This window comes from Phoca vitulina, unplaced genomic scaffold (genome assembly GCF_004348235.1).
Source record: "Phoca vitulina isolate PV1807 unplaced genomic scaffold, GSC_HSeal_1.0 scaffold2, whole genome shotgun sequence".
Lineage (NCBI taxonomy): Eukaryota > Metazoa > Chordata > Mammalia > Carnivora > Phocidae > Phoca > Phoca vitulina.
This window is the reverse complement of record NW_022589705.1, coordinates 6,087,952-6,100,434: the sequence shown is the minus strand read 5'-3', so window position 1 is coordinate 6,100,434 and position 12,483 is coordinate 6,087,952. Positions and strand designations below refer to the sequence as shown.

Here is a 12,483-nt window from a genome sequence, read left to right as displayed (position 1 = left end):
GCTTCCCGTGAAGCAGAGAGTCCGATGTGGGGCTCGATCCCAGGACCCTGGGATCATGACCTGAGCCGAAGGCAGACACTTAACCATCTGAGCCACCCAGGCGCCCCTCATCAATGTTTTATAGTTTTCAGAGTACAGGTCTTTTACTTCTTAAGTTAGGTTTATCCCTAGGTATCTTATTATTTCTGATGCAATTGTAAATGGGATTGTTTTCTGCTGCTTCATTATTGGTGTGTAGAAATGCAACACAACAGATTTCTGTACATTGATTTTGTATCCTGTGAATTTACTGAATTTATCAGTTCTAGCAGTTTTTTGGTGGTCTTTAGGGTTTTCTATATACGGTGTCATGTCATCTGCAAATAGTAAAAATTTTACTTCTTTCCTTACTGATTTGGATGCCTTTTATTTATTTTTGTTGTCTGAATGTTGTGCCATTACTATGTTGAATAAAAGTGGTGAGAGTGGACACCCTTGTCTTGTTCCTGACCTTAGGGGAAAAGCTCTCAATTTTTCCCCATTGATGATGTTAGCTGTGGGTTTTCATATATGGCCTTTATGATATTGAGGTATGTTACCTCTAAAGTCACTTTATTAAGGGTTTTTATTATGAATGGATATACTTTGTCAAATGCTTTTTCTTCATCTGTTGAAATGACCATATGTTTCTTATCCTTTCTCTTATGGATGTGATGTATCATGTTGATTGATTTGTGAATATTGAACCACTCTTGCAACCCTGGAATAAATCCCACTTGATCATAGTGAATGATTTTTTAAAAATGTATTATTGGATTTGGTTTGCAGGTATTTTATTGAGGATTTTTGCATCTATGTTCATCAGAGATACTGGCCTATAGTTCTCTTTTTTTTTGTGGTGTCTTTATCTGGTTTTGATATCAGGGTAATGCTAGCTTCATAGAATGAATTTAGAAATTTTCCTTCCTTTTCTATTTTTTGGAATACTTTGAGAAGGATAGGTACTAACTAGCCTTTAAATATTTAGCAGAATTTGCCTGTGAAGCCATCTAGTTCTGGACTTTTGATTTGTTGGGAGTTTTTTGATTACTGATTCAATTTCATTGCTAGAATTCAGTATGTTCAAATTTTCTATTTCCTTCTGATTCAGTTTTGAAAGATTCTATTTTTCTCGCAATTTATCTGCGTCTAGGTTGTCCAATTTGTTGGCATGTAATTTTTTCATAATATTCTCTTGTAATTCTTTGTGTTTTTGTGTTGTCAGTTGCTATTTTTCCTTTTTCATTTCTGATTTTGTTTGAGTCCTCTCTCTTTTATGAGTCTGGTTAAAAGTTTATCAATTTTGTTGATCTTTTCAAAGAGCCAGCTCCTGGTTTCATTGATCTGTTCTATTGTTAATTTAGTTTCTCTTTTGCTTACTTGTGCTTTAATCTTTATTATTTTTTTTCCTTCTTTTGGTTTTGGTTTTTTTTTTTTCCCCGTCTTTTTCTAGCTCCTTTCAGTGTAAGGTTGGTTTTTTATTTGAGAATTTGTCTGCATCTTCATGCAGGCCTTATATTGCTATGAACTTTCCTCTCAGAGCAGCTTTTGCTGCATCTTAAAGATTTTGGACTGTTGTGTTTTCATTTTCATTTGTCTCCATGTAGTTTTGGATTTCCTCTTTGATTTCTTGGTTGACCCATTCACTGTTTAGTGTTATGCTATTTAATCTTCATGTATTTGTGTTTTTTCCATATTTTTTTCTTGTGGTTGATTTCTAGTTTCATAGTGTCATGGTCAGAAAAGATTCATGGAATGACTTCAGTCTTTTTTAATTTATTGAGACTTATTTTGTGGCCTAATATGTAATATATTCTGGAGAATGTTCCATGTGCTGTTGAAAAGATTGTATATGCTGCTGTTTTAGGATAGAATGTTCTAAATATATGTTAGATTCATGTGGTCCAATGTGTCACTCAAAGCCACTGTTTCCTTTTTGATTTTTTGTTTTGGTGGTCAGTCCATTGATATAAGTGGGGTGTTCAGGTCCTCTACTGTTACTGAATTACTATTGATTACTTCCTTTATGTTAGCTGCTTATGTATTTGGGTGCTCCCATCTTGGGTGCATAAATATTTACAGTTGGTGTATCTTCTTATTGGATTGTTCCTTTTATGGTTGTATAATGTCTTTCTTTGTCTCTTGTTACAGTCTTTGTTTTAAAGTCTGTTTTCTCCAATATAAGTATTACTACCCTGGCTTTCTTTCCACTTCCATTTGCATGATAAATTTTTTCCATCCCTTCACTTTCAATCTGCATGTGTCTTTAGGTCTGAAATGAGTCTCTTATAGGCAACATATAGATTGGTCTTGCTTTTTTATCCACCTGTTATCCTGTGTCCTTTGATTGGAGCTCTTAGTCCATTTACATTCCAAAGAGTTATTGATAGCTTTGTACTAATAGCCATTTTGTTACTGTTTTATGGCTGTTTTTATAGTTCTTTTTCTTTATTCTCTTGCTCTCTTTTCTCACTGTTTGCTGCCTTTTTTTCAGTGATATACTTGAATTCCTTTTTATTTTTTGCATATCACTAGTTTTTGATTTGTGGTCAGCATTGGGTTTGTATATAACATCTTTTGCATATAACAGTCTCTAAGTTTGAACCCATTCTTTATCCCCTGCCATGTTTTAGGTATATGGTGTCATACTTTACATTCTTTTTTTTTTTTGAGAATCCCTTGACTGATTTTTATAGATGTACTTAATTTTATTGCTTTTGTGCTTCCTCCTTTTTTAACTCCTGCGTATGGTCTTCTTTTTTTTTTTCCACTCCAAGAGTACCCTTTAACATTTCTTGTGGGGCTGGTTTAGTGATCATAAATTCCTTTAACTTTTGTCTGTCTGGGAAACTCCTTATCTTTCCTTCTATTCTGAATGATAGCCTTGCTGGATAGAGTATTCTTCACTGCAGATTTTTTCTTTCAGCATTTTGAATGAATCATACCACTTCCTTCTGACCTGCTAAGTTTCTGCTGAAAAATGACCAGCAAAGTTTCTGCTGAAAAAGCCCTTACGGGATTTTCTTTGTATATAACTATTTTCTCTTGCTGCTTTTAAAATTCTCTCTTTATCACTACTTTTTGCCATTTTAATTATTATGTGTCTTTCTATGGACCTCCGTGGGTTGATTTTGTTGGGGACTCTCTCTACCTCCTGGATCTGGATTTCTTTTTCCTTCCCCAGATTTGGGGAGTTTTCAAAGCTTTTATTTCATCAAATAAAATTTCTTCCCCCTTTTCTCTCTTTTCTCCTTCTGGGATCCCTATAATATGAATGTTATTATGCTTGTTGGTGTTGCCCAGTTCCCTTACTGTATTTTCATTTTTTGTTATTATTTTTTCTCTCTCCTGTGCAGTCTGATTACTTTCATTACTCTGTCCTCCAGGTTGCTGATCCATTCTTCTGCTTCCTTCAGTCCACAATTTATTTAATATAGTGTATTTTTAATTTCAGTTATTGGAATTCTTCATCTCCGATTGGTTGTTTATTATGTTTTTTGTCTCTTTTTTGTCTCTGAGGTCCTCCAATCTTTTCTAAAGTCCAGTGAGTATCTTTGTGACCGTTACTTTAAATTCTCTATCAGGCATATTACTTATCTCTGTTTTGTTTAACTCTTTTGCTGTGATTTCATCCTATTCTTTCATTTGGGATATATTTCTCTGTCTCCTCATAATGTCTAACTCTTGGTGTTTCTATATATATATCTATATATATCTATATATCTATATCTATATATCTATATATTTATATATATAAAATCAGCTACGTTTCCTGCTCTTGAAAGTAATGGCCTTATGAGAAAAAGGTCCTGTAGTGCCCTGCAGTGCAATGTCCTCTGTTCACCAGAACCTGGTGCTTCAGGAGTGTCTCCTACGTGTGTTGCATATGCCCTACAGTTGTGGCTGAGCTGTTTTTGCCTTCATTCCAGTCATCTGTGATGGATTTCTTTGTTAGTTGTGGGCAGAGTTTGCTCCCTGTGTTGTTAGTGGGTCATTCTGGAGCCACCTTGGGCTTTTGCCAGAGATGTGGTAACACTGAACTGCTGGGTACTTTCTCTGTGTTGTCCCCTAAGAAATTTTCATTGGTGGGTGCAGCCTATGGTAAGACCAGGGGGCCTGCCCCCAGCCCACTGCTGGGGCTGCAGATGGACTTGCATGTGTGGTTATCTTCCCCTCGCCCCAGGATAGGAGTCACTTTGGAGTGGTGCTGGTCCCTGTTGGGGCTGCTTACACCATGCTAGGCTTGTGGCACCACTTTGGATGGGCTTTGGCCAAGGGTTTATTGGAGGGGCAGGTCCACAGGAGAACACTGGGGTGGAGTGTGCTGTGTTAGCAAGGTTTGTGCAGCTCTGTTGTGGCCGGGGACCTAGAGCAGAGGCCTGGCAGGAGGGGGCAGTGTGTGCTGCTAGAAAGTTAAGTTGTGAGTCTAGGTGCCACACTGGTTCCCACAAGTGTCCGTGTGTCTAGGCTGGGAGGAGAATGATGCCTGCCAGCTCTTTTGTTCTTGGAGAATTCTCCTAATAATCCCTACACCTCTAGCACACACTCTGAGATCAGTAAATAAATCTCCTGCCCAGGTACTCCAGGCATTTTTCAAACTGCTGCTTCTATGCTGTATTTCTGTGGGGCTGTTATGCTGTCTCTTTAAGGGTGGGGACTCAGTTTCCTATCACCCTCCCAGTTCTCCCAGAGCCATGCCTGCTGATTTTTAAAGTTCCAGGTGTTAAGCCCTGCTGATTCTGAGAACTCCGTAAATCATTCCCCTCTCATTTTCATACACATTCCCTGCGCCTGGTGTGCTTGGAGAGGTTCTGGTCTCCTCCCCTTTCCATTATGTTTCCTGGCCTATGGAGCTTATCCCTCCAAGGAATAGTCCTGCAGGTACCTTTTGCTCCCAATTGTGTCTCAACCCCTCATACCCTTTTTTTTTTTAATTTTTTTATTGTTATGTTAATCCCCATACATTACATCATTAGTTTTAGATATAGTGTTCCATGATTCATTGTTTGTGCATAACACCCAGTGCTCCATGCAGAACATGCCCTCCTCAATACCCATCACCAGGCTAACCCATCCTCCCACCCCCCTCCCCTCTAGAACCCTCAGTTTGTTTTTCAGAGTCCATCGTCTCTCATGGTTCTTCTCCCCCTCCGATTCCCCCCCTTCATTCTTCCCCTCCTGCTACATTCTTCTTCTTCTTTTTTTCTTTCTTCACATATATTGCATTATTTGTTTCAGAGGTACAGATCTGAGATTCAACAGTCTTGCACAATTCACAGCGCTTACCAGAACACATACCCTCCCCAGTGTCCATCACCCAGTCAGCCCATCCCCCCCACCCCCCCCCCCACTCCAGCAAACCCCACTTTGTTTCCTGAGATTAAGAATTCCTCATATCAGTGAGGTCATATGATACATGTCTTTCTCTGTTTGACTTATTTCGCTCAGCATAATACCCTCTAGTTCCATCCACGTCGTTGCAAATGGCAAGATCTCATTCCTTTTGATGGCTGCATAATATTCCATTGTATATATATACCACATCTTCTTTATCCATTCATCTGTTGATGGACATCTTGGCTCTTTCCACAGTTTGGCTATTGTGGACATTGCTGCTATAAACATCAGGGTGCACGTAGCCTTTCGGGTCCCTACTTTTGTATCTTTGGGGTAAATACCCAGGAGTGCAATTGCTGGATCATATGGTAGCTCTATTTTCAACTTCTTGAGGAACCTCCATACTGTTTTCCAGAGTGGCTGCACCAGCTTGCATTCCCACCAACAGTGTAGGAGGGTTCCCCTTTCTCCGCATCCCCGCCAACATCTGTCATTTCCTGGCTTGTTAATTTTAGCCATTCTGACTGGTTGAGGTGGTATCTCATTGAGGTTTTGATTTGGATTTCCCTGATGCCAAGCGATATTGAACACTTTTCCATGTGTCTGTTGGCCGTTTGGATGTCTTCTTTGGAAAAATGTCTGTTCATGTCTTCTGCCCATTTCTTGATTGGATTCTTTGTTCTTTTGGTGTTGAGTTTGATGAGTTCTTTATAGATTTTGGATACTAGCCCTTTATCTGATATGTCATTTGCAAATATCTTCTCCCATTCTGTCAGTTGTCTTTTGGTTTTGTTGACTGTTTCCTTTGCTTTGCAAAAGCTTTTTATCTTGATGAAGTCCCAATAGTTCATTTTTGCCCTTGCTTCCCTTGCCTTTGGCGACCCTTCATACCCTTTTGATGTGGCCTCTTCTCTACATTTAGCTGTGGAGAGTCTGTTCTGACACTTTCAGGTCCTTTTCAAGGTTATTTACACTGATATGGGTGTATCTAATTGTATCTGTGGGATGAGGTGAGTTTAGGGGTCCTCCTACTCTGCTATATTCCTTGGAAGTACACAACATGTATATTTTTTAAGTTTTTATTTAAATTCCAGTTAGTTAACATACAGTGTAATATTAGTTTCAGGTGTACAATATAGTGATTCAACACTTCCATACAACACCCAGTGCTCATCACAACTAGTGTACTCTTCAATCCCCATCACCTATTTAACCCATCCCCTCACCCATTTCCCCTCTGGTAACCATAGTTTGTTCTGTATAGTTAAGGGTCTGTTTCTTGGTTTGCTTCTTTCTCTTTTCTTTCCCTTTGCTAGTTTGTTTTGTTTTTTAAATTCCACATATGAGTATTTGTCTTTCTTTGACTGACTTGTTTTGTTTAGCATAATACTCTGTAGTGCCATCCATTGCAAATGGCAAGATTTCATTCTTTTTTATGGCTAATATTCCAATGTGTGTGTGTGTGTGTGTGTGTGTGTGTGTATCTTCTTTATCCATTCATCAGTTGATGGACACTTGTGCTGTTTCCATAATTTGGTTATTGTAGATAATGCCTCTATAAATGTTGAGGTGCATGTATCCCTTTGAATTAGTATTTTTGTATTCTTTGGGTAAATGCCTAATGGTGCAATTGCTGGATCGTAGGGTAGTTCTATTTTTTAACTTTTTGAGGAACCTCTATACTGTTTTCCAGAGTGGCCGCACCAGTTTGCATTCCCACCAACAGTGCACAAGGGCTCCCCTTTCTCCACATTCTTGCCAATACCTATTGTTTGTTATGTTGTTGATTTTAGCCATTCTGAGGGGTATGAGGTGATATCTCATTGTAGTTTTGATTTGTATTTCTCTGATGATGAGTGATGTTGAACATCTTTTCATGTGTCCAATGACCACCTGTATGTCTTCTTTGAGAAAAATGCCTATTCATGTCTTCTGCCCATTTTTTTTAACTGGATTATTTGTTTTTTGGGTGTTGAGTTTTATAAGTTCTTTATAGATTTTGGATACTAACCCTTTATTGGATATGTCCTTTGAAAATATCTTCTCCTATTCTGTAGGTTGCCATTTAGTTTTGTCAATTATTTCCTTCACTGTACAGAAGCTTTTTATTTTGATTAAGTCCCAGTAGTTTATTTTTGCTTCTCTTTCCTTTGTCTCAGGAGACATATCTAGAAAGAAGTTGCAGTGGACAATGTCAAAGAGGTTACTGCGTGTGTTCTCCTCTAGGATTTTTATGGTTTCAGGTCTCATATTTAGTTCTTTCATTCATTTTGAATATATTTTTTGTGTAGGGTATAAGAAAGTGGTCCAGTTTCATTCTTTTACTTGTTGCTGTTCAGTTTTCTCAACACTATTTGTTGAAGAGACTGTTTCCCCCCCCCCCCCAACTGGATATTCTTTCCTGCTTTGTTGAAGATTAGTTAACCATATAGTTGTGGGTTCATTTCTGGGTTTTCTATTCTGTTCTGTTGATCTATGTGTCTACTTTTGTGCTAGTACCACACTGTTTTGATCATTACTGTTTGTTATATAATTTGAAGTTTGGAATTATGATGCCTTTAGCTTTTCTTTTCTTTTTCAAGGAACATGTATTTTTAATCATAGTTGAAAGTTAATACATTTACTATGAACATCATTATGCTAATATATTTGAAAAACTTGAAGTAGATTAACCAAAAAACAATCTCAAAAAAAATAATTTGCCTGGGTTGTCTTATTACAGAGATTGAATCAACAATTTAAAATCTCTTAACAAAGCAAACTTTAAACTCAGATGGTTTTATTTCATTTTATTTTTAAAAGATTTTATGTATTTATTTGACAGAGCAGGAAAGCACAAGCAGGGGGAGTGGCAGAGAGGGGTCCCTCCTCTGAGCAGGGGCCCTGATGCGGGGCTGGATCCCAGGATTCTGGGAACATGACCTGAGCAGAAGGCAGTCGCTTAACCAAATAAGTCACCCAGCTGCCCCGAAACTTGTGGTTTTAGATGGGAGTTGTATATGTAGCAAATCTACAAGAATCTATAGATGAATTAATACAGTTATTAAATGTGTTTAATAATGTTGTTAGATATATGGTCATTACAGAGAAATCATTACTAGTTTTACAAATTTGCAACAAGCTATTAGAAAATATAATTTAGGGGCTCCTGGGTGGCTTAGTTGGTTAGGCATCTGACTCATGATCTCAGCTCAGGTCTTGATCTCAGGGTTGTAGGTTCAAGCCCTGCATTGAGCTCCACACTGGATGTGGAGCCTACATAAGAAAAAGAAAATACAATTTTAAAAATATACGATTTATGTGAAAATGCTGTTTTTTTTTTTTTCCAAATTGATCTACATTTTCAATTAAAATTTCACCAAGGATCTTTGTAGAACCTGACAAATTGGTTTTAAAATTTAAATGTAAGAGCAGTAGGCCAAGAATAACTAAGGCATTTCTCAAGAGGAACAAGGTGGAGTAAATGTGCCTGACCATATATAAAGATTAATTGTGAAGCAAAGGTAATTAAGAGCATAGTATTGGCACAGAGGTAATCAAATGAGTTTAACAGAAGAGAGAATCTAGGCAAAGATCCATGCATAAGTGGTAATTTTATATAATACGAGGGTAGTATTATGGATATGTAGTGCTGGAACATTTGACTCTTCATATATAAAAATATGAAATTGTACCCCTACACTACATACAAAAATGAATTCCTTGGGGATGTAAATGTTAAAGGCAGGACTTCAAACTGTTTGAGAAAAATACAGAATATCTCTGGGTTGTCTTATTACAGAGATTGAATCAACAATTTAAAATCTCTTAAAAAGCAAACTTTAAACTCAGATGGTTTTATTTTATTTTATTTTTAAAAGATTTTATGTATTTATTTGACAGAGCAGGAAAGCACAAGCAGGGGGAGCGGCAGAGAGGGGTCCCTCCTCTGAGCAGGGACTCTGATATGGGGCTGGATCCCAGGACTCTGGGATCAAGAAAGATTTCCTAAGCAATGTAAAAAATACAATCATGTTTGAAAATATTGATAAATTCACATATGCTATAATTAATAATTTTTGCTTATTTAGAAAGCAAAGAGACAAACCTAATATTGGGAGAAATATCTATTATACATATATAATGAACAAAGTATTAGAATCTATAATTAATAAAGAATTTCTATAAATCATTAAGATGAAGCAACCAGATAGATAAATGAAAAACCTGAATAGAAATTTCGCAGAATAGAAAACATGAAGAATTAAACATAAAATTTTTAGGAAAATACAAATGACAAAACTTCAGTCAAAGCACTTTTGACTGTTACTATCAACTGTTGGTGAGGTTGTGAAGCAGGCGAAACTCCTAACATGCTGTTGCTGGGAATTTAAATTGATACGTGTACTTTGTGGCAAATAACGTCATTATCTTGTAAAGTTGAACATGCGACCTGCCCTATGACCAGTTTGAATTCTAGGTATATACTACAAAGAAGTATTACACATTTGTACCAGGAGATATTTACAAGAACATTTATAGCATTATTGTGTATATTGTCCCCAAGTTTGATACAATTCAGTGTCTGAACAATTGAATACATAAATAAACGACAGTATTATATTCATACAGTGGAACACTGCTTAGCATTGAAAATTAAGAACTATATTTACACTCATCTGAAATAAACTGCCGAATGAAAAATGCATGATAGAAAAATAAACATACAATGAAAACATTTATATAAAGTTCAAAAACAAACTCTGAAATATTGATATATAATTATTCACTAGAGCTATAAAGAAGAGCAAGGGAAAAGTGAATATTAAGAACATTTGTTACATTTGAGGGGCAGAAGGGGAAAACTAATGAAGAGAAGCACCCAGAAGTATTTATCAATATTGATAATATGCTCTGTCTTAAAATTGGTGGTTGACTCATGAGTATAGAATAGAGTCTGATTCTTTGTTAAATTACCTATGCCTCCCTTTCCCAATTCCTATCCCTCCCATATATGTACCCTACTCCTCAATTCTACTTCAGCTCTGTGGTAATAAGTGATTCTAGAGGGTGGGTGCCAATTAAGGTTTCTCTTTCTTTCAATAATTTCTATATTTGAGTCATGTCTACATGACTCAGTAAATTTTTGTACAAAACATGAAAACAATAGAAATTAAAGATATTCTTTATAGAAAATCTCTCCAAGACTATGCTTTTTCATGAAATCTACTTTGTTTTTCTCATTTGCTTATGCTTTTAGTGTCATATATAGAATCCATTGCTAGATCCATGAATGTTAACTCCTATTTTTTTTTCTGAGTTTTATAATTTTAGCTATTACATTTAGATCTTTAATCTATTTTGAGTTAATTTTTTTATATGGTATGAGGTTAAGGGTCCAACTTACTCCTTTACATGTGAATATCAGTTGTTCCAGCAACATTTGTTAGAGTATTCTTTCCCAATTGAATTGTCTTGTTATTCTTATTGAAAATAAATTGACCATTTATGGCTTTATTTCTGGATTCCCAATTCTATTGCCTTGATCTATATTTTACCTTATGTCAGTATCACAGCTCTGATTATGGTATATTTGTCATAAATTTTATTACAAATGATGACAAATTATAAATTGGAGGTTATGTGTCCTCCAACACCATTTTTTTTTTCAAGATTGTTTTGGCTACTCAGGGTCCCTTGTAATTCCATATAAATTTTAGGATCAGCTTCTCTATTTCTGACAAAAGATAGTTGGAGTGTTGGTAGAAATTTCATTGAATGTATCAAAGGACAGTATCAAGAGAGTGAAAGGCAACCCACAAGATGGGAGAAAATATTAGCCAATAATATATTTGGTAATGATCTGGTATCCAGAATATATAAAGATCACTTCCAATTCAACAACAAAAGCCAATCACAGAAGGACAGATGCTTCATGATTCCACTTTTATGAGGTATGAGTGAAACTTACAGAAGCAGAGATTAGAATGGAGATTAGAATGGGTAAGAGGGAGGGGGAAATGGAGACTTCTTCAACTTGTATAAGGTTTCCAGTTATGTAAGATAAATTAGTTTTAGAGGTCTGCTGTACAGCACGGTACCTAAAGTCAACAGTACTGTATTGTGAACTTATAAATTTGTGAAGAGGATAGATCTCGTGTTAAGGTGTTTTTATGGTAGAAAACAAAGGGCTAGAAGGAAACTTTTTGAGGGGATGCATTATGTATATTAATTGTGGTGATGGTTTCATGGTGTATGCATATGTCTAAACTCATCAAATTGTGTACATTAACTGTGTAGTTTTTTTGTGTATATCCATTACACCTCAATAAAGCTGTTTTTTAAAAAAGAATACACTTTTTCTTCGAATCACATGGGTATTCTATCCAAATGGAATAGTCACTGTAATAAAACCTAAACCTGAGACCAAATAATTTAAATATTGCTGAGAAATGCATTAAAAATAAAAATATGGCTGCTTTTAAAATATTACTTGTCAGGACTAAATATGTATTTTAGGGGTTTTGTGAAAAATCACATCTCACCATATGAAAAATGTAAGGAAAATGATCCAGCCATAATTTCAATGAATAAGTAATGTTTTAAGATTCACAAAACCACAAAATGAATACAGAATATTTTCAAGTAATCCATAACATTTACTAATGTTAATGTTACTTTCTTTACTCAAAGGTCAGTAAATTAGAATTAGAACTAGAAGGTACCAAGCAGAAATTTAAAGAAATGACTGACAGCTATCAAAAAGAAATTAAGGACAGAAAGATATCAGAAGAAAATCTTTTGGAAGAGGTAGGAAAAACTAAATATTTTGAAAATTTGTTATATTAAAACTCTATTTATTTATTAGCATTTTAAGAGAAAAGCAATTCTTAATCTTTGTTATGATTTTTAAAAGATTTAATAAATTTACATGAGACGGTTAATTAGTTTTATAGAAGCTTAAAAGTATCTTTGTTTTCTAAGTATTTTTATGTATTTATTATTTTGAAAAGATTAAGTGGTCATTACAGTGTTATACTATCATCTTACTTGATAGAACACCCTAAAATAAACCAAAACAGAATGCATTTTTTACTTGGCTTTCCTAATTTCCTGGTGTTTGATTTCTGCATTTTATGTAAGTAGTAT

At 35.7% G+C, this 12,483-nt stretch overlaps 1 protein-coding gene across 1 annotated transcript in view; it reads left to right on the top strand.

The window, feature by feature from the left end:
- Positions 1 to 12,483, top strand: part of SYCP1 (synaptonemal complex protein 1) — a 144,515-nt gene that overhangs the window by 93,768 nt on the left and 38,264 nt on the right. Inside the window, exon 23 of the mRNA XM_032415677.1 lies at positions 12,028 to 12,144. Coding sequence (XP_032271568.1) covers positions 12,028 to 12,144 — 117 coding nt within the window. The remainder of the gene's footprint in view (positions 1 to 12,027; positions 12,145 to 12,483) is intronic.